The sequence below is a fragment of the Oncorhynchus kisutch genome, unplaced genomic scaffold, assembly GCF_002021735.2.
Source record: "Oncorhynchus kisutch isolate 150728-3 unplaced genomic scaffold, Okis_V2 scaffold3968, whole genome shotgun sequence".
NCBI classification, from domain to species: domain Eukaryota; kingdom Metazoa; phylum Chordata; class Actinopteri; order Salmoniformes; family Salmonidae; genus Oncorhynchus; species Oncorhynchus kisutch.
Window position 1 is genome coordinate 84,953 of NW_022265913.1, and position 21,219 is coordinate 106,171.

General features: G+C 46.3%; 1 protein-coding gene across 14 annotated transcripts in view; it reads right to left on the reverse strand.

Moving 5' to 3' along the window:
* The window catches only part of LOC109880172 (serine/threonine-protein kinase WNK1), a 180,446-nt gene that overhangs the window by 15,261 nt on the left and 143,966 nt on the right, over positions 1-21,219 (reverse strand). For 7 of the 14 annotated variants that reach the window (XR_004209150.1, XR_004209149.1, XM_031821380.1 and 4 more), the window contains 16 exons: positions 20,167-20,526; positions 19,629-19,708; positions 19,297-19,444; positions 17,887-18,003; positions 16,805-16,915; positions 16,576-16,642; positions 16,205-16,357; positions 14,522-15,798; positions 12,036-12,125; positions 9,284-9,370; positions 8,961-8,997; positions 8,756-8,826; positions 8,057-8,553; positions 6,393-6,598; positions 5,492-5,707; positions 4,350-4,445 (listed from right to left, as the gene is read on the reverse strand). Coding sequence is in view for 12 of the 14 variants with exons in the window: in XM_031821380.1 (XP_031677240.1) it covers positions 4,350-4,445; positions 5,492-5,707; positions 6,393-6,598; positions 8,057-8,553; positions 8,756-8,826; positions 8,961-8,997; positions 9,284-9,370; positions 12,036-12,125; positions 14,522-15,798; positions 16,205-16,357; positions 16,576-16,642; positions 16,805-16,915; positions 17,887-18,003; positions 19,297-19,444; positions 19,629-19,708; positions 20,167-20,526 (3,613 nt within the window). In the remaining 2 variants the exon portion in view is untranslated. The remainder of the gene's footprint in view (positions 1-4,349; positions 4,446-5,491; positions 5,708-6,392; positions 6,599-8,056; positions 8,554-8,755; positions 8,827-8,960; positions 8,998-9,283; positions 9,371-12,035; positions 12,126-14,521; positions 15,799-16,204; positions 16,358-16,575; positions 16,643-16,804; positions 16,916-17,886; positions 18,004-19,296; positions 19,445-19,628; positions 19,709-20,166; positions 20,527-21,219) is intronic. The other 7 variants (XM_031821381.1, XM_031821379.1, XM_031821382.1 and 4 more) reach the window with 6 other exon arrangements.

Here is a 21,219-nt window from a genome sequence, read left to right on the forward strand (position 1 = left end):
CTAAAGGGTAGTACAGACCATAACTATAACTAAAGGGTAGTACTATAGTACAGACCATAACTAATGGGTAGTACTGTAGAACAGACCATAAGTATTACTAAAGGGTAGTACTGTAGAACAGACCATAACTAAAGGGTAGTACTGTAGTACAGACCATAACTATTACTAAAGGGTAGTACTGTAGTACAGACCATAACTATAACTAAAGGGTAGTACAGGCCATAACTATAACTAAAGGTTAGTAGTACAGACCATAACTATAACTAAAGGGTAGTACTGTAGTACAGACCATAACTATAACTAAAGGGTAGTAGTACAGACCATAACTATTACTAAAGGGTAGTAGTACAGACCATAACTATTACTAAAGGGTAGTACTGTAGTACAGACAATAACTAAAGGGTAGTACTGTAGTACAGACCATAACTAAAGGGTAGTACTGTAGTACAGACCATAACTAAAGGGTAGCACAGACCATAACTAATACTAAAGGGTAGTATTGTAGTACAGACCATAACTAAAGGGTAGTACTGTAGTACAGACCATAACTAATACTAAAGTGTAGTATTGTAGTACAGACCATAACTAAAGGGTAGTACTGTAGTACAGACCATAACTAAAGGGTAGTACTGTAGTACAGACCATAACTATTACTAAAGGGTAGTACTGTAGTACAGACCATAACTAAAGGGTAGTACTGTAGTACAGACCATAACTATTACTAAAGGGTAGTACTGTAGTACAGACCATAACTAAAGGGTAGTACTGTAGTACAGACCATAACTAAAGGGTAGTACTGTAGTACAGACCATAACTATTACTAAAGGGAGTACTGTAGTACAGACCATAACTAAAGGGTAGTACTGTAGTACAGACCATAACTATTACTAAAGGGTAGTACTGTAGTACAGGCCATAACTATTACTAAAGGGTAGTACTGTAGTACAGACCATAACTAAAGGGTAGTACTGTAGTACAGACCATAACTAAAGGGTAGTACTGTAGTACAGACCATAACTAAAGGGTAGTACTGTAGTACAGACCATAACTAAAGGGTAGTACTGTAGTACAGACCATAACTAAAGGATAGTACTGTAGTACAGACCATAATAAAGGGTAGTACTGTATTACAGACCATAACTAAAGGGTAGTACAGACCATAACTAAAGGGTAGTACTGTAGTACAGACCATAACTATTACTAAAGGGTAGTACTGTAGTACAGACCATAACTACTACTAAAGGGTAGTACTGTAGTACAGACTATAACTACTACTAAAGGGTAGTACTGTAGTACAGACCATAACTACTACTAAAGGGTAGTACTGTAGTACAGACCATAACTAAAGGGTAGTATAGACCATAACTAAAGGGTAGTACTGTAGTACAGACCATAACTAAAGGGTAGTACTGTAGTACAGACCATAACTACTACTAAAGGGTAGTACTGTAGTACAGACCATAACTACTACTAAAGGGTAGTACTGTAGTACAGACCATAACTAAAGGGTAGTACTGTAGTACAGACCATAACAATTACTAAAGGGTAGTACTGTAGTACAGACCATAACTAAAGGGTAGTACTGTAGTACAGACCATAACTAAAGGGTAGTACTGTAGTACAGACCATAACAATTACTAAAGGGTAGTACTGTAGTACAGACCATAACTAAAGGGTAGTACTGTAGTACAGACCATAACTACTAAAGGGTAGTACTGTAGTACAGACCATAACTAAAGGGTAGTACTGTATTACAGACCATAACTAAAGGGTAGTACTGTAGTACAGACCATAACTAAAGGATAGTACTGTAGTACAGACCATAACTAAATGGTAGTACTGTAGTACAGACCATAACTAAAGGATAGTACTGTAGTACAGACCATAACTAAAGGGTAGTACTGTAGTACAGACCATAACTAAAGGATAGTACAGACCATAACTAAAGGATAGTACTGTAGTACAGACCATAACTAAAGGATAGTACTGTAGTACAGACCATAACTAAAGGATAGTACAGACCATAACTAAAGGATAGTACTGTAGTACAGACCATAACTAAAGGGTAGTACTGTAGTACAGACCATAACTATTACTAAAGGGTAGTACTGTAGTACAGACCATAACTAAAGGGTAGTACTGTAGTACAGACCATAACTAAAGGGTAGTACTGTAGTACAGACCATAACTAAAGGATAGTACTGTAGTACAGACCATAACTAAAGGATAGTACTGTAGTACAGACCATAACTAAAGGATAGTACTGTAGTACAGACCATAACTAAAGGATAGTACTGTAGTACAGACCATAACTAAAGGATAGTACTGTAGTACAGACCATAACTAAAGGATAGTACTACAGTACAGACCATAACTAAAGGATAGTACTGTAGTACAGACCATAACTACTACTAAAGGGTAGTACTGTAGTACAGACCATAACTAAAGGGTAGTACTGTAGTACAGACCAATGCTAATGGGTAGTACTGCAGTACAGACCATAACTAAAGGATAGTACTACAGTACAGACCATAACTAAAGGATAGTACTACAGTACAGACCATAACTAAAGGATAGTACTACAGTACAGACCATAACTAAAGGATAGTACTGTAGTACAGACCATAACTACTACTAAAGGGTAGTACTGTAGTACAGACCATAACTAAAGGGTAGTACTGTAGTACAGACCATAACTAAAGGGTAGTACTGTAGTACAGACCATAACTAAAGGGTAGTACTGTAGTACAGACCATAACTAAAGGATAGTACTGTAGTACAGACCATAACTAAAGGATAGTACTGTAGTACAGACCATAACTAAAGGATAGTACTACAGTACAGACCACATTAACATTCCAATCATTCAAGAACTTCAGAAGTACAGCCTGTACGGTTTAAATCAGGGTGATTATTAGATGGATGAAGAAACATTAGACATGATAATATTATGATTCGATGTTGACCTGAGTGGAGAGTATGGGGCTTTAGTGGAAATGGATCAGTGTGGAGGACCAAGTAGCAAATAGTTAACCTTGGCATTATATATAGATATCTACTACACTTTAGAACAGTTGTCTCCAGCCCTGTTCCTTGAGAACTACTCTCCTGTAGGTTTTCACTCCAACCATCTGATTCTAACAATTAGATGGTTGAGAAGATGCACCAGGTTAGTTCCAACTGGGATTGGGGTGAAAACTCAGGAACAGAGTCGGAGAGCTCCGTTCTAGACTGTACCAGTCTTATAGCTCAACCTGCTTTACGGAGCCATTACTGTTGCTATAGGTGATAATAATAATCAACATGGTTTATAGACGGGGTCAGATGTTTAAGGCTCTGCCTCCACATGGTCTGTCTGTGGTTATAAACTAGATACATGACTTTAATGCACGAGGAAGGGAATGTACAGTCGTGGCCAAAAGTTTTGAGAATGACACAAATATTAACTTCCACTTTTGTCTTATGGCAAGGTGATCCATCATGCTGGAAAAGGCATTGTTCGTCACCAAACTGTTCCTGGATGGTTGGGAGAAGTTGCTCTCGGAGGATGTGTTGGTACCATTCTTGATTCAAAGCTGTGTTCTTAGGCAAAATTGTGAGTGAGCCCACTCCCTTGGTTTCTTCACAACAATTGAACCACTCTCCTTCAAGTTCTTTATGATCCGATAATGGGTTGATTTAGGTGCAATCTTACTGGCAGCAATATCCTTGCCTGTAAAGCCCTTTTTATGCAAAGCAATGCTGACGGCACGTGTGTCCTTGCAGGTAACCATGGTTGACAGAGGAAGAACAATGATTCCAAGCACCACCCTCCTTTTTGAAGCTTCCAGTCTGTTATTCCAACTCAATCAGCATGACAGAGTGATCTCCAGCCTTGTCCTCGTCAACACTCACACCTGTGTTAACGAGAGAATCCCTGACATGATGTCAGCTGGTCCTTTTGTGGCAGGGCTGAAATTCAGTTCATTTGCATGGCAAAGAGGGACTTTGCAATTAATTGCAATCCATCTGATCACTCTTCATAACATTCTGGAGTATATGCAAATTGTCATTATACAAACTGAGGCATCAGACTGAAAATGTATATTTGTGTCATTCTCAAAACTTTTGGCCACGACTGTACAGAATGCCATTAGATACATGTATCCATTAATTATGTGATGATGCATCATCAGTGGTCATTGATCTACAATTATCTATAAATGGGGCCAATTAAAAAAATTAAATAAAGGATAAAATGCCAGAAAGGAGAAAAGGCTCCCAATCGGAAGATAAGAGATAAATCACATGACAGGAAGTAGGAAGTGAAGGAGAAAGAAGACAAAGGAAGAGGAAGAAGCGTTACACACAAAGAGCCAAGCAGGGCGTACTCAGAAAACGGGTCCTTCTGCCACCACCTGGTTTGATGGTCACTCTCTCCGACCCACAGCTGAACGTAACACAGCCTGTGGTACAAAAAGAGAGGGGGAGAGAAAGAGAGGAGGGTGGAGAGAGGGAGGGGGGGTAGAGAGGGAGGGGGGGTAGAAAGGGAGAGAGAGAGGGGTGGAGAGAGGGAGAGAGAGAGAGAGAGAGAGGAGGGGTGGAGAGAGGGAGGGGGGTAGAAAGAGAGAGAAAGAGAGACAGAGACAGAGAGAGGAGGGGTGGAGAGAGGGAGGGAGAGGGAGAGAGGGGGTAGAAAGGGAGAGAGGGGGCAGAAAGAGAGAGAGAGAGGAGGGGTGGATAGAGATAGAAAGAGGAGAGAGGAAGAGGGAGAGAGAGAGAGAGGTACACATACACACAGTAAGAATGGAACAGTAAGTACACTGAGCAACAGAGAGGGAGATGGAGAGAATGGAGAGGGATGGAGGAGAGGATAGAGCTGCACTGGGAGCAATAGCACCACCTGTAGCGTGGGAGGAATAGGAGCGGCCCCATCCAGACAGTAATGGAGCTTCCACTGAGTGTGTGGCAGAAAGGCTAGCTTGAGACAACAGAGGTGCCCAAATCAACAGTCCAATTGAAATACCCAACATGCACCACTGTCTTGAGCCAGAGCAATAGTGTTTGCCGACTGAATGTAGATTTTATTTTAATCGTAAGCCTTCCCAACACTACAGTCCAGTGCCACTGTCTGTATCAGAGCAAAATGGCTCTGTCAAACATTCCTCTACTGTACCAACTCTAGTGGACAAGACAGGACAAGACAGAGCAACACCCAAATAGAGACCATTACGACAGACAGACTTTTTGGGGATGGTATCCAGAGGAGGATGGGGACACTACTAATTCCCATCCTTATGTGATGGTGGTATGGGGAGGGGCGGTGGTATGGGGAGGGGTGGTGGTATGGGGTGGTGGTAAGGGGAGGGGTGGTGGTATGGGGAGGGGTGGTGGTATGGGGAGGGGCGGTAGAAGATGAACTTTTCCTCAACAGACAAGGCAAATGAGGCCTACTGGAGGCAGATGGAAGGACGAATGGGACGGAGGCAGTAGGGCGCTGTGTGGGGCCTACCTTGGGTGGGGGCACAGAGACTGGGCACGGACAGCGTAGCTTCGCTGGTGTAGGCAGAGCACAGGTTTTCACTGGAGGGGCCGAGATGCTTGAGGGGCCGGGGTCGGCTCCCAGAGGCAGGGTGGAGGCTGGGGTCGGGGAGGCCCCCAGGGGCCAGGAGGAGAGCCTGGTAGGGTGGGTACACTGAGGGGGCGCTCTGTGCAGATAAAGTGCTGCCTGAAGTTGACACACACAGACACCATACACACAGAGGAGGAGAACAGGGGAGGGAGGAGGACAGGTCAGGGGAAGAGCCTCCAAAAGTGCAGACACGCACACAGTGACTCTCACACATAGTGTAGGTAGGTAGGTAGGTAGGTAGGGTGCAGGTCCCACAACCACAGTGTAGGTAGGTAGGTAGGGTGCAGAGTGCTGGGTTTCATCATAAACAATACAGCTAGTTCACTGTATGGTTTAAAAGTGAAGGAAGGAGAGAAGAGAAGACTGGTTTGCCACAAGTAGTCCTGTGAAGAAGAGAAAGCGAGTGCAGTACAGTAACAAAGTCCCTACTGTAACATACTGGCTCTGCCAATACCCTCTACTGAGGATGCTGTAGAGGACCACAGGTTAGAGGTCAGGACCTGGCTATAGTGGGCTCTAACAAAGATGGTGGATAAATGAAGATCGCTTATTCCGGCCGTTTACCATTGAAAGAAAATATATATCTCCCATAGACACCAATGCGATAGCAGCTGGGTCTGGTCTACTAAGTTAATTGACTTCAATTGAACCAGAAACAAACAGCGAGTGGGGTGTCTCACTTCCTTTTCCATCTCTGGCTCTAACACACTTGAGGTCAAGGGCTTCAAGGGGGTTCTTGCTGATAGGACCCGTTCAGACAGAGGTCAGGGGTTAGTAGTACCTGGTTGCAGGGGGCTCTTGCTGCCCTGGGAGGAGCTGCAGCGGCTGGACTTGCTGCTCTTGCTTTTGGTGGGTCGTCTCCTGCGACCGGCCAGGGCTACAGCTGGTGGGACCACCACGGCTGGAGGCACCTTGCCCAGCCTGGCGAACAGGGAGTCAATCTCATCCTTCTGCTTGGTGTGCAGGGCCTGGATCTCCTTCATGTGCCTGGAGAGGAGAGGAGAGGAGAGGGAGCTGAATAGCCAAAAATCTTCCCCAAACCCAATCAGTCTAATAGCACAGAAACATTTCAGGTGAAGGTAGACATCTGGGGGTTTTAGGAATGGAAACATAAGAACTTAAATATGACAATTCAAGAAGGGATATTTAAGGGATATATAACAGCAAACAGAAACATGTCAGTCGAGCAGAAGAGAAGAGAGAGAAACAGGGTAAACCGACTAAAGCAGAAGAGAGAGAAACAGGGTAAACCGACTAAAGCAGAAGAGAGAGAAACACGGTAAACCGACTAAAGCAGAAGAGAGAGAAACAGGGTAAACCGACTAAAGCAGAAGAGAAGAGAGAAACAGGGTAAACCGACTAAAGCAGAAGGGAGGAGAGAGAAACAGGGTAAACCGACTAAAGCAGAAGGGAGGAGAGAGAAACACGGTAAACCGACTAAAGCAGAAGAGAGAGAAACAGGGTAAACCTACTAAAGCAGAAGAGAAGAGAGAGAAACACGGTAAACCGACTAAAGCAGAAGAGAGAGAAACAGGGTAAACCTACTAAAGCAGAAGAGAGAGAAACAGGGTAAACCTACTAAAGCAGAAGAGAAAAGAGAGAGAAACACGGTAAACCGACTAAAGCAGAAGAGAGAGAAACAGGGTAAACCGACTAAAGCAGAAGAGAGAGAAACACGGTAAACCGACTAAAGCAGAAGAGAGAGAAACAGGGTAAACCTACTAAAGCAGAAGAGAAGAGAGAGAAACAGGGTAAACCGACTAAAGCAGAAGGGAGGAGAGAGAAACACGGTAAACCGACTAAAGCAGAAGAGAGAGAAACAGGGTAAACCTACTAAAGCAGAAGAGAAGAGAGAGAAACACGGTAAACCGACTAAAGCAGAAGAGAGAGAAACAGGGTAAACCTACTAAAGCAGAAGAGAGGAGAGAGAAACAGGGTAAACCCACTAAAGCAGAAGAGAGAGAAACAGGGTAAACCTACTAAAGCAGAAGAGAGAGAAACAGGGTAAACCTACTAAAGCAGAAGAGAGGAGAGAGAAACAGGGTAAACCCACTAAAGCAGAAGAGAGAGAAACAGGGTAAACCTACTAAAGCAGAAGAGAGAAACAGGGTAAACCCACTAAAGCAGAAGAGAGAGAAACAGGGTAAACCGACTAAAGCAGAAGAGAGATAAACAGGGTAAACCCACTAAAGCAGAAGAGAAGAGAGAGAAACAGGGTAAACCGACTAAAGCAGAAGAGAGAGAAACAGGGTAAACCGACTAAAGCAGAAGAGAGAGAAACAGGGTAAATCTACTAAAGCAGAAGAGAGAGAAACAGGGTAAACCCACTAAAGCAGAAGGGAGGAGAGAGAAACAGGGTAAACCCACTAAAGCAGAAGGGAGGAGAGAGAAACAGGGTAAACCCACTAAAGCAGAAGAGAGGAGAGAGAAAGAGGGTAAACCTACTTTTCCCGTAACCGGTTGACCTCCCTCTTCAAGTCCTCATCCTCAAACTCAGAGTCGTTATCAGAGCTCATGTAGGAGTTGTTGAGGCTGGGCAGGGAGCTCTGTTTGTCCTCTGGGCTGAGGAGCATGGTGGCCGAGCCAGGATCAATACTAGGCCCGTTAGCCTGGGAAGCGGGTGTTTGCTCCAACCCAGCCTCGGCTGCCTCATCCTGAGCTCGGCTCACAGAGAAGCGGCCCACCCTGGCATCCGGTGCGTTGGTGGTGACCTGGAAGCGGCCAATGGTGGTGGGCTGAGGGGAGGCGGTCCGGTGGGGGAGGGAGGGCAGGCCGTCCACAACATCTCCCCCACCAGTCTTACCTCCGTGGAGAGGGGAGGAGACATTGTGCAGTGTGTTCTCCGGGCTGGAGAAAGAGGAGGAGGAAGAGGAGGTGGAGGAGGATTTTGTGGGGCTCCCTCCCTCTATTTTGTGGGGACCCTGGTCTGCAGCCACAGAGACCTGGGGAGGGGGACAAGTGATGGAGAGAGATTATGAAAAGCCCAGATCAGCCATAAGGACCATCACTACAATCATAGAAAAGTATTCTGAAAAGAGATGTATGAAGAACATAGAGACTGCAGACTCTGACCACCAGACAGACAGCCCTGGAATATTCCAATCAGGTAAATAAAGCTGGAAAGGTACAGCTAGAATTCCATACCTGGAATCGTCCCATTTGGAATCCTCCAGCAATAGGCGACATGATTGGTTCCCCTTCCAGAGAGAAAGGCACTGAAACGACCAATGAGACATCATCACGTTACAATGCAACAGTCGGCAAAACATCCCAACAGAAAAGGACAACACACTAACAGGTAGCACGACCATTTCAAAATGGGAGTAAGGATAGATGTTGAAGTACACACCTGGCTGGCCACCTGCAGGCATCCCAGTGAGGGAGGACTATGGTACAGGGGGGAGAACACAGTGTGACTGTCCTGTCTAGTCACACCAACAAACATTCCACATACCACCACATGAGCTGTACAGGAGCATGACAGTGATGGCAGTGAGACAGAGCAGACTAATAACAGCTACAAAACTACAAAACACAGATTAGAAGAAATAGTATTCATATACTTTTTCAATGGTCAAAAACATACAACTAAATCTGACATTTCAACAACTAATAAATACATTGTCATTGGTCCAGGCCTGAAGGGGGCATGTGTGTGTGTGGTTATGGTACCTGTGTGGTGACACAGCTGACAGAGACCGTCTCTGGGCTCAGGGCCCTCCTCAGCTGGGCATCCAGGTCTTCCAGAGGCTGCTGGGACTAGTGGGCCACAACAAGCCGTTATAGACAATAGTCAAACAGACGGCAACACATCCTCACACACTCAGAACACATCAAACTAATTGGTCTCTAGACATGAATTACTGTTGAATTTCATCGAGCAAAATGTTATGAATCAGAGCAACGTTTAGCTTTCATTTTTCTATCAAATATTTGAAAAGACTGAGATTTAGGTAAAATCCTAGATTGGGTTTAATTTAGTCAAAGACTGTCTTCAAGCCAAGGTATCCAGGTGATGTTCAAAATCAATATATTAAAAGGACATTTCCCCCTTTCTCAACCTCATATCCCTCATCTCCAGCACCACCCCTTTCTCAACCTCATATCCCTCATCTCCAGCACCACCCCTTTCTCAACCTCATATTCCTCACCTCCAGCACCACCCCTTTCTCAACTTCATATCCCTCATCTCCAGCACCACCCCTTTCTCAACTTCATATCCCTCATCTCCAGCACCACCACTTTCTCAACTTCATATTCCTCATCTCCAGCACCACCCCTTTCTCAACCTCATATTCCTCATATCCAGCACCACCCCTTTCTCAACTTCACATCCCTCACCTCCAGCACCACCCCTTTCTCAACTTCATATCCCTCATATCCAGCACCACCCCTTTCTCAACTTCATATCCCTCACCTCCAGCACCACCCCTTTCTCAACTTCATATCCCTCATCTCCAGCACCACCCCTTTCTCAACTTCATATCCCTTATCTCCAGCACCACACCTTTCTCAACTTCATATTCCTCACCTCCAGCACCACCCCTTTCTCAACTTCATATTCCTCACCTCCAGCACCACCCCTTTCTCAACTTCATATCCCTCATCTCCAGCACCACCCCTTTCTCAACTTCATATCCCTCATCTCCAGCACCACCCCTTTCTCAACTTCATATTCCTCACCTCCAGCACCACCCCTTTCTCAACTTCATATCCCTCACCTCCAGCACCACCCCTTTCTCAACTTCATATCCCTCATCTCCAGCACCACCCCTTTCTCAACTTCATATCCCTCATCTCCAGCACCACCCCTTTCTCAACTTCATATTCCTCACCTCCAGCACCACCCCTTTCTCAACTTCATATCCCTCACCTCCAGCACCACCCCTTTCTCAACTTCATATCCCTCATCTCCAGCACCACCACTTTCTCAACTTCATATTCCTCATCTCCAGCACCACCACTTTCTCAACTTCATATTCCTCATCTCCAGCACCACCCCAAAATTGCACATTTCTGTAGTCAGAAAGATAGTTTCCAATTAGTACACAATTAATTGGAAATTGGCAATACTTCCTCATAATTGGTTAAAATCACGATGCACACCGATGATGTCACTGGAAACATTTCACTTCCTCCATCTTTTTTTTTACTACAAAAAATAGAAACGTGACATTTTCACATATGTTGATGTTGGGGTGGTGCTGGAGATGATGAATAGGAAGCTGAAAATGTTACAAATATCCCTTTAAAGAATTTCACATCAGAACCATTAGAGCCACAGGAGGCACATGCAGTCGCTTTCTCAAGATCAAATCACCTCAGACCAGAGCAGAGCTTTGAATGGGAAATTACACATAATTCTTACAGATGAAAGAAAGTGAACCCCTCTTCCTCACCAATAACAATGCTCTGGTTTGTTCTATGTTTAGATTTCAACATTCACGCTGTGGACAACACCGTCTGACTGGGTATAAACCAAACTGTAATCTCCACTAGCCTGGGGGGAGCCTGTCTTCTCGTCTTTCCTAGTTATTCCCTAGTTGATTTAGTTTAAGAAAGAATGCGCTGTGGGAGAGAAAAACTCTGTCTGGATGTAATATTTTGCTTGTGGCGAGTCTTCTCTTTCTTCATGGAAGAAAACTATTAAAATATTGTGCTGACAAAAACCACAATGACAAATGAAGATGAGTGATGTTGATCTCCCCAGCCTCCCTAACGGTCTGTCTGGAGAAAGACTGAGGGAGGAGAGAGAGGAAGGAGAAGGACAGAAAGAGGAAAGAGTGAGAGAGAGGAGCGGGTGAGAGAGTCACAGAAAGAGTCAAAGAAAGAGAGTGGGATAGAGGTGCAGGAGAAAGAGGGAGACAAGAGACAGACTTCGACAGAGCGAGAGAGAGAGAATCAGATGATGAGGAACAGACGTGGTTAATGAGAGTCACAGGTCATCATGCTGCTCCGCCAACACAGAGAGAACCAGAGACAGAGATGTCTTCTTCAGACACTGAACAGATTGAGCCTGATCTGATCTTCATGCGTCACTAGTTTTTACACAGGAGACAAATGAAGATGGGAGGAGGGAGGTGGAGGGATGAAAGAGAGAGAGAGAGGGAGGGGGGGGGTGCAGATAGAGGGATGATGGAGGGATCTTAATATCACTTAGGAGAGAAAGAGAGAGAGGGGGGGGGGGTGCAGATAGAGGGATGATGGAGGGATCTTAATATCACTTAGGAGAGAAAGAGAGAGGGGGGGGTGCAGATAGAGGGATCTTAACATCACTTAGGAGAGAGAGAGAGGGGGGGGGTACAGATGGAGGGATGATGGAGGGATCTTTTCAACACTTAAGAGAGAAAGAGAGAGATAGGGGGTGCAGATAGAGGGATGATGGAGGATCAAAATGGCAGTCAGGAGAAAGAGGGAAAGGCACCTGAGTTAGACAGGGTCCTGGGAAGGGTGCCATGTGGTCTGAGGGAGGAGGGGGGCCAGCCTGAGCCTGATCTGAGCCCACAGGCAACACCTAATAAACAGAGGGATGAAGAAAGGGATGAAACGGAGAGAAGAGGAGAGATAGGAGAACATAATGCACTGCAGCCACATGCAGCTGGAAGGACAGGGGATTCTACCTGCAGCTCTCTGACACTGACTGGGACATTAGACAACAAAGAAAGACTGTAGTGTTACTTAAGCAATAAGGCCCGAGGAGGTGTGGTATATGGCCAATATACCAAGCCTAAGGACTATTCTTAAGCACGACGCAACGTGGAGTGCCTGGATACAGCCGTTAGCCATGGTATATTGGCCATATAGCACCTTTGGGCTCCTGAGTGGCACAGCGGTCAAAGGCACTGAATCTCAGTGCTTGAGGCGTCACTACAGACGCCCTGGTTCGATTCCAGGCTGTACCACAAATGGTCGTGATTGGGAGTCCCATAGGGTGGCGCACAATTGGCCCAGCGTCGTCCAGGTTAGGCCGGTGTAGGCCGTCATTGTAAATAAGAATCTGTTCTTAACTGACTTGCCTAGTTCAACAAAGGTTAAATAAATACTAATGTACCACGAACCTCCATGGTGCCTAATTGCTATTATAAACTGGGTGGGTCGAGCCCTGAATGCTGATTGGCTGACAGCCGTGGTATATCAGACCGTATACCACGGGCATGACAAAACATTTTTACTCCTCTAATTACGTTGGTAACTGGTTTATAATAGCAGTAAGGCACCCTGGGGGTTATCATGGCAAAGGGCTGTGTCCAGGTACTCCGAATGGCACTGTGCGTAAGAACAGCCCTTAGCTGTGGTATATTTACTGGCCATATACCACACCCCCTCGTGCCTTATTGCTATTATAAACTGGTTACCAACATAAATATAATAGTAAACAAGTAGTATTGCATCATACCTGTGGTACTGTACATTGTCCGGTATACCACGGCTTTAGGCCAATCAGCATCCAGGAGCCAAATTACCCGGTTCATAATATGGCTTCTCAATTTTTTTCTGTACCTTTATTGAACTAGGCAAGTCAGTTAAGAACACATTCTTATTTACAATGACGGCCTACACCGGCCTAACTCGCTGTGCACCGCTCTATGGGACTCGCTGTGCAGTCCCTATGGGCCTCGCTGTGCAGTCCCTATGGGCCTCGCTGTGCAGTCCCTATGGGCCTCGCTGTGCAGTCCCTATGGGCCGGTCGTGATACAGCCAGGATTCTAACCAGGGCGCCTGTAGTGACACCTCAAGCACGGAGATGTAGTGCCTTAGACCGCTGCATCACTCAGGAGCCCCAGATCAGACATCTACCGGCACTCAAGGTCAGACATCTACCGGCACTCAAGGTCAGACATCTAATTGCTAAGTAGATAAAATGCCAGATGCGGTAGTCATGTATTACTTTGTAGTTACAATGTTAACATATCTCCTCTAGAAGCCATTAACTATTAACATATCTCCTCTAGAAGCTGTTAACATATCTCCTCTAGAAGCTGTTAACATATCTCCTCTAGAAGCTGTTAACATATCTCCTCTAGAAGCTGGTAACCATTAATATATCTCCTCTAGAAGCTGGTAACCATTAATATATCTCCTCTAGAAGCTGGTAACCATTAACATATCTCCTCTAGAAGCTGTTAACCATTAACATATCTCCTCTAGAAGCTGTTAACATATCTCCTCTAGAAGCTGTTAAAATATCTCCTCTAGAAGCTGTTAACATATCTCCTCTAGAAGCTGTTAACATATCTCCTCTAGAAGCTGTTAACATCTCTCCTCTAGAAGCTGTTAACATCTCTCCTCTAGAAGCTGTTAACCATTAACATCTCTCCTCTAGAAGCTGTTAACCATTAACATATCTCCTCTAGAAGCTGTTAACCATTAACATATCTCCTCTAGAAGCTGTTAACCATTAACATATCTCCTCTAGAAGCTGTTAACCATTAACATATCTCATCTAGAAGCTGTGTTGAGAAAACCCTAGAAATGACACCATAACTACAGTGGAGGGTTTTAACAACTATATGGTGCGCTACCTGATATCTAGGGGGGATGGACACAGTATAGAATAGAGTTGTTGCCATGCAACAGAAAGCAGAGAAAATGTTCATTCAACAAAATGTTAGGAGACAAAAGCAGGTGATCAAGGAGGTTAACAAAGGCTGTTAAAAGGTGTAGTTGGCACAATCACATGTCAATCATTTGACTTGATTTATTTAACTAGGCAATAACTGTGTATGTCAACTATGTAATAATGATGTGTAATTCTCCAAAAGACTACAAATACAAAATTACACAAACGTACCTTACACAGAGGTGTCATAAAAATCTGAAATGGTTCACAACATACTGTATGTGTTATAAACAGTGCTCTTCAAGCCACATCTAATAAGCTGGCCTCCACATCCATGCTGACTGACTCACCGGTAGCCTAGACAGAGGTGCTTTGGCCGGGGTAGTCTGGGTGTAGGTGGAAGGGGTCCCAGCCTGTCCCGGGGTGGTGAGGGGGGTCCCAGAGACATGCCCTGGTCCTGAGGAGGCCAGGGGGAGGCTGGACGGGGGCAGGGGGGTGCCTGTGGAGCTGGGGGTGGATGAGTGGCCGGTTGGGGAAGAGGTTCCCGGGACACCAGTGCCTCCGGCTGGGTCGACAGAGCCATCGGCCTGGGTGGTTCCACCGCCACCCAGGTCCATGAAGAGGGAGCGAAGCTTCTTATCCAGGGCGTGGATGTCATCGATGCCCAGGGCCACCTCACACTCTCCACACTGGGCATGGGTCTGGTTGGGCATTGTAGCAGGCTGGGGCTGGGTGTGCACCAGGGTAGGCTGGACCACGGGGATGGTGGTGGTGACTGGCTGTAAGGTAGGGACCGTGGCCCCTGGGGCTAGAGAGGCTACAGGCGAGGAGGAAGAAGGGAGCTCTGCACTGGGGTTAGCAATGGAGGGGGTTAGCAGGGGGCCTTGGATAGCCGTGGTGGGGACTACGGTAGTGGTGAGCTGGGGGACAGCAGTGGAAGGGACAGGGAGCTGCTCTGAGCTTCCTCCACTATCACTGCTACAGCTGCTGACCAGGGGGGCCGTGGCAGAATGACAAAGGACTGTAGTGGGTATGGAGGTGCTGGGACCACCAGGGATGGAGCCAGAGGTCTGGGGGAAGGAGGCTGAGGTGGACAGGGTAGTTGTGTTGGGGAGGGTGGGGAGGACAGCAGGGACTGGGGGGGACACAGAGGTGGCTGGGGCAGGGATTGGGGCTGTAACACTAGGTACGGAGGAGACCACGGGTTGGGTCACCGGCAGGGTGAGAGGGGCCTGGGAAAGGAGAGGCTGGGTATCAACAGACTGGAGCTGGGTGGGGATGGGGGTGGTGGCCTGGTGGATGGGCGCGGGTGGAGAGGTGGAGGTGGAGGCTGGAGGGGAGATGGAGACTGGGGGGGGAGGGGAGGTCACAGAGGCCTCAGATGGAACCTGAGCATGGGGGAGAGGAGCAGAGGCTATAGGAGCAGTGGAGAAGACTGGGATGGTGGTGGTGGTGGCTGCAGCAGGGACCAGGACAGGCAGGGAGGCTATGTGGATGGAGGGAGGAGCGGTGCTGGGCCCTGGGTCGTACTGGCCCTGGTTCTGTCTCATCTCTGAGAAGGCCTGCTGCAGGCTGACCGCGGAGGTCGACTGGGACAGACCCTGACCTGCAGCTACAGCACGAGCGGCTGGGGAGAGAGAAAATGAGGGAGAGATGGGCAGGGAAACAGAGAGAGTGATAGAAAGAGATGTGTCAACACCAAACCCCATCACTAAGTAAAACAGTGATGTTAGCCATCACCTTAAAATCAGGTCATACACCACAGATAGGACACTAACTAAACTACTGTTACATAGCAACTAGACATTCATAAACATGTGATGTTTTTATTATTAACTTTACAATACAACAACATTCAGTCAGTCACAAGATCAGATGATCCCGGGTTTCAGAAACATCTAAATGTTATTACATTTGGATGCTGAATGCATTATCTTGTTGACTAATAAGATCACTTATTGGTAGGCTGTCACTGTGTGTGTGTGTGCATTCATGTGTGTGTGTGTGTGTGTGTGTGTGCATGCTAAACTCACCGTGAAAGTACTGTGAATCTTGTCTCAGCAGGGCAGAGCCTGCAGCCGCTGAGTCAGCAAAGAACTGGTCCTTGAGTCTGGACTCAGGCACGGGGCTGACTATAAACCTCCTGCCTGCAGAGTGGACCACCTGGGCTGCACAGGAAGGGATACCTGGAGATAGATAGAAATGGTAGGGTCACACATAGGGTTAATGCAAAATGGGTGCCTCTATTGAATTCAATACATTTACATTTCTCAGGGAGGGAAAGTTCTATAATTCATGGTACAACACATTGGACTACAGATGGAAAATTCTCATGCAAAACATGTCTGTCATTTTTTTTGTAGGGTACCAATTCCCTGTGTGGACATTGTGTTGGTTGATTTACCTGGCAAAGGTTCAGATATAGCAGGGATCTGTTGCTGCTGGAGGTCACTAACTATCTGGGAAACAATCTGTGACACAAGATGCAGTCAGTCTGAGACGGTACAACAGCCGTTTACAACGATCCATGATGAAGTTACTTAAGCCAATGTACCTGGTATAGAAGGGTTAAGAATGATGCTCTTTCACAGCAACAACATGGAGGAAAAATGAATGGAGAGACGTCACTCTACCTGGGTGTTTCCATCTTTCTCCAGACCCTTCTCGTCAGCCATCTCGATGACCTCACGGACCTGCTCGATGAACGACTCCCTCTCGCTCTCCAGTATAAACAGACTGGTGACCTGTAGTCACACACCAGGAAAGAACAGCCCTCTCAATCACAGTCCTCATTCTTCTCAGAATCTGATGGTTGGATTGATTCATCATTTCAGAACGGATTAATCAAAGTCAAAACACACAGAAAGTCTGGTGAAATAAAGCCTTTCATTATTACCAGATAAACTCTCTGGACATGCCTGAGACAAATACCATCAGGGAACATCACAACACAGTTGGGATTCTGGGCTACTGCAATCAGAGAGGGGATACAGCTCAATAATGGGAGAGAGATAGGGGGAGGGAGGGAGAGAGACAGCGAGAGAGAGAGAGAGAGAGAGACAGCGAGAGAGAGAGAGACAGCGAGAGAGAGAGACAGCGAGAGAGAGAGAGAGAGAGAGAGACAGCAAGAGAGAGAGACAGCGAGAGAGACAGCGAGAGAGACAGCGAGAGAGATAGCGAGAGAGACAGCGAGAGAGACAGCGAGAGAGACAGCGAGAGAGACAGCGAGAGAGAGAGAGACAGCGAGAGAGAGAGAGAGAGAGAGACAGCGAGAGAGAGAGGGAGAGAGACAGCGAGAGAGAGAGGGAGAGAGACAGCGAGAGAGAGAGGGAGAGAGACAGGGAGAGAGAGAGAGGGAGAGAGACAGCGAGAGAGAGAGAGACAGCGAGAGAGAGAGAGACAGCGAGAGAGAGAGAGAGACAGCGAGAGAGAGAGAGAGAGAGAGAGAGCGAGAGAGAGAGAGAGAGACAGCGAGAGCGAGAGAGAGAGAGAGAGAGAGCGAGAGAGAGAGCGAGAGAGAGACAGCGAGAGAGAGAGAGACAGCGAGAGCGAGAGAGAGCGAGAGAGAGACAGCGAGAGAGAGAGACAGCGAGAGAGACCGCGAGAGAGAGAGAGACAGCGAGAGAGACAGCGAGAGAGACACAGGAGGAGGAGAGAGACAGCGAGAGAGAAAAGAGGAGGGAGAGAGTGTGCTCGTAATCTTTTCTGGAGTTACCATAATCTGTGCTATTTCCTCTGGGTTATCTCCGTCCAGATCAAACTTAAAAGTCACCATCTTTCTGTTGTGCGTTTCCAACTGGCACTCAGCTACCCTGTCGCCCATGTTGGATATCTGGAATAAACAAAGGAACAGAAGCCAGAATAAGATGTGGATGAAATGAAAAGATGAAAGAGAGCAGCTCTTCAGATTTATCGACAGAAATCACACGGCCTGTTTGAACGGCTCGGTGTCGGTCTGTCTAATCAGTAGGGCCTAAACAATGCTGTGCCAGGGAACTCAAATAGGCAGGCATCAGTACAGGGAGATACACACCAGAGACAGACATTAATCAGATGCTGTATGCTCCAATTAGAGAACACTTTTCAGGAAACTAAAGCTTATTGAACTGAATGAAAAACAATCTCAGCTGGTGGGAGACAAGAGCACCGAGCACAATGCAACAGCCTGGACAATTAAAAGGTTATGTAAATCAAAGTTGATCATTAGTAGGCCTATAATATATAAACAAAAACAACAGGCTTATTACAGGTGCTAAACACACTAATGAAAAATCATGTTTAATGTAGTATATATCAGTCATTTCCCCTGGGCTGACTCTTACATTTAGTATATATCAGTCATTTCCCCTGGGCGGACTCTTACATTTAGTATATATCAGTCATTTCCCCTGGGCGGACTCTTACATTTAGTATATATATATATATCAGTCATTTCCCCTGGGCGGACTCTTACATTTAGTATATATCAGTCATTTCCCCTGGGCGGACTCTTACATTTAGTATATATCAGTCATTTCCCCTGGGCTGACTCTTACATTTAGTATATATCAGTCATTTCCCCTGGGCGGACTCTTACATTTAGTATATATCAGTCATTTCCCCTGGGCGGACTCTTACATTTAGTATATATCAGTCATTTCCCCTGGGCTGACTCTTACATTTAGTATATATCAGTCATTTCCCCTGGGCGGACTCTTACATTTAGTATATATCAGTCATTTCCCCTGGGCGGACTCTTACATTTAGTATATATATATATATATATATATCAGTCATTTCCCCTGGGCGGACTCTTACATTTAGTATATATCAGTCATTTCCCCTGGGCGGACTCTTACATTTAGTATATATCAGTCATTTCCCCTGGGCTGACTCTTACATTTAGTATATATCAGTCATTTCCCCTGGGCGGACTCTTACATTTAGTATATATCAGTCATTTCCCCTGGGCTGACTCTTACATTTAGTATAGATCAGTCATTTCCCCTGGGCGGACTCTTACATTTAGTATATATCAGTCATTTCCCCTGGGCGGACTCTTACATTTAGTATATATCAGTCATTTCCCCTGGGCTGACTCTTACATTTAGTATATATCAGTCATTTCCCCTGGGCTGACTCTTACATTTAGTACATTCAACTTTGCTTTGCCAATCTTGTCGGTACGAGAGCGACTCCGTACGGAGCGCCGCTGGTGTCGCTTGATGGAGCGCCCCTCCTGTCTGCCTCCATCATTTCCATCGCTCAGGCCGGACGCCACGTCAGAGTGACCGCTGAGTCAGACACACAAACACCGTTAAAATTCATGATCTGAAGAATGAGAGCGAGGCACCAAGCCTCTAAGCTAATCAAAACTAAATTAAACAATCATGACTAATTATACAATTTTAGATATCTTTCCCATCTCTTATAAAATCTCAATGTGTATCTTTACCATCAGTTAAACATGCATCTTACCTCTCCATGGACGAGGACACTTGTGGAGGTTGTAACTGTGACTGGTCCAATGACAAAGGCTGAGGAGCCGTCTGGGAGGGCTGGAACACAGCACAGGAGAACAGAGGGTCAGAGAACTGTGGGAAACTTGTTTTACAGTAAAGAGAGTGCAAAGTAGTGTGGTCTTTTGGAGATGAAAGGCTTCAGAAGGTATTGAGGTTAAAAAGAGAGGCAGAATACGAGACTTAAAAGCATGTGAGAGTAGCAGTATAAAGGAATAAGAGTCGGCTCTTGTAGGTCTTAGTGTACTAATCCCACCGTAACCAAATGTTCGACAGCATCTATGTTCAGAATGTTTCATCCACATTCAGCTACTTGTGACCATAAAATATATATGACTAGACACATCCACAACATCACACAACCAACTCAGGACTCATTTAAATAACAAACATACAGTCCTGGAAACACGCAAACCAGCGTCAAAGAACTACTCTCCATCATCCATACGACCAGGCGGGGGGGACATGACGAAGGGGGTTTGGCTGACCACAGGTACCTGGGGCTGGGCATCTCCTGGCGGCTCTGGGGAGGTGCTGGCTACGCTGATAACGGGCACCACAACGACCAGCGGCTGAGTAGGCATCATTTGGGGAGGCATAGGGGAGGCTGGTGGCACCGGCGGTAGATGAGTCACCAGAGTGGGTGCAGATACAGAACCAGGTAGAGGATGAGCCCCAGGAGGCAGAGGTAAGGCTGCAGCTGCTATAGGGCTCTGTGGGGACACCAGGGCTCCCCCAGGGGGTGACGCCGCCCCTTGGGCTGCAGCTGCAGTAACCGGGACCGAGGGCTGATTGAAGGCCATCTGTGCCACAGAGACAAGTCCCACTGAGGAGGGAGGTGGAGCCATACTGCAAGGCTGGGGGCGGGAGGAGGAGAGCAAGGGGCGGGTCAGGTCAGGTTAGGACTGGCTAGGGTAACGAAGGGTCATGGGAACTAAGTTGGAGTGGGCGGATTATGGATGATAGAAATAGTAAGTCCACTTCTATGGGATGGATATTATGTTGGTGGTTGACTAAAGGTGGACTGAAGGAACACAACTCAAGGGGATAAGAGTGTGTATGGTGGGTGTGACAGAATGTAACACTGTGCATACAACCACTAAACAAACAAAGTCAACACACAAAGCCACGCACCACAACAACATGCGACCAAACACGATGTGTTTCACAATGGCATGAAACCGGATGTCAAACCGAAGGTTCAACTGGTTCAACTGCACTGTGAGAACAAAGCAGTGCTAAGGTGTGGACAGGACTCCTCATGAGGCCCTCTCCACTCAGTGGTACAACATGCCTGTGGTGACATCATGCTGTTGGTCACTAACATGGACTCTAATGGAACAGCCATGATCGTCCATTAGACCTCAATTCACATTTATCGACAAACACAGAAGACACTGAAAGACAGATACTTTTCTACTGGGGCTCAAACAACAACAACACAAGCGATACTGAGTGAGGACAGCTGATACTAATGGAAATGGACACACGTACAGTCGTAAACATTAACACATTCTACCACCCTAGTGGGGACCAGCACTATAATAACA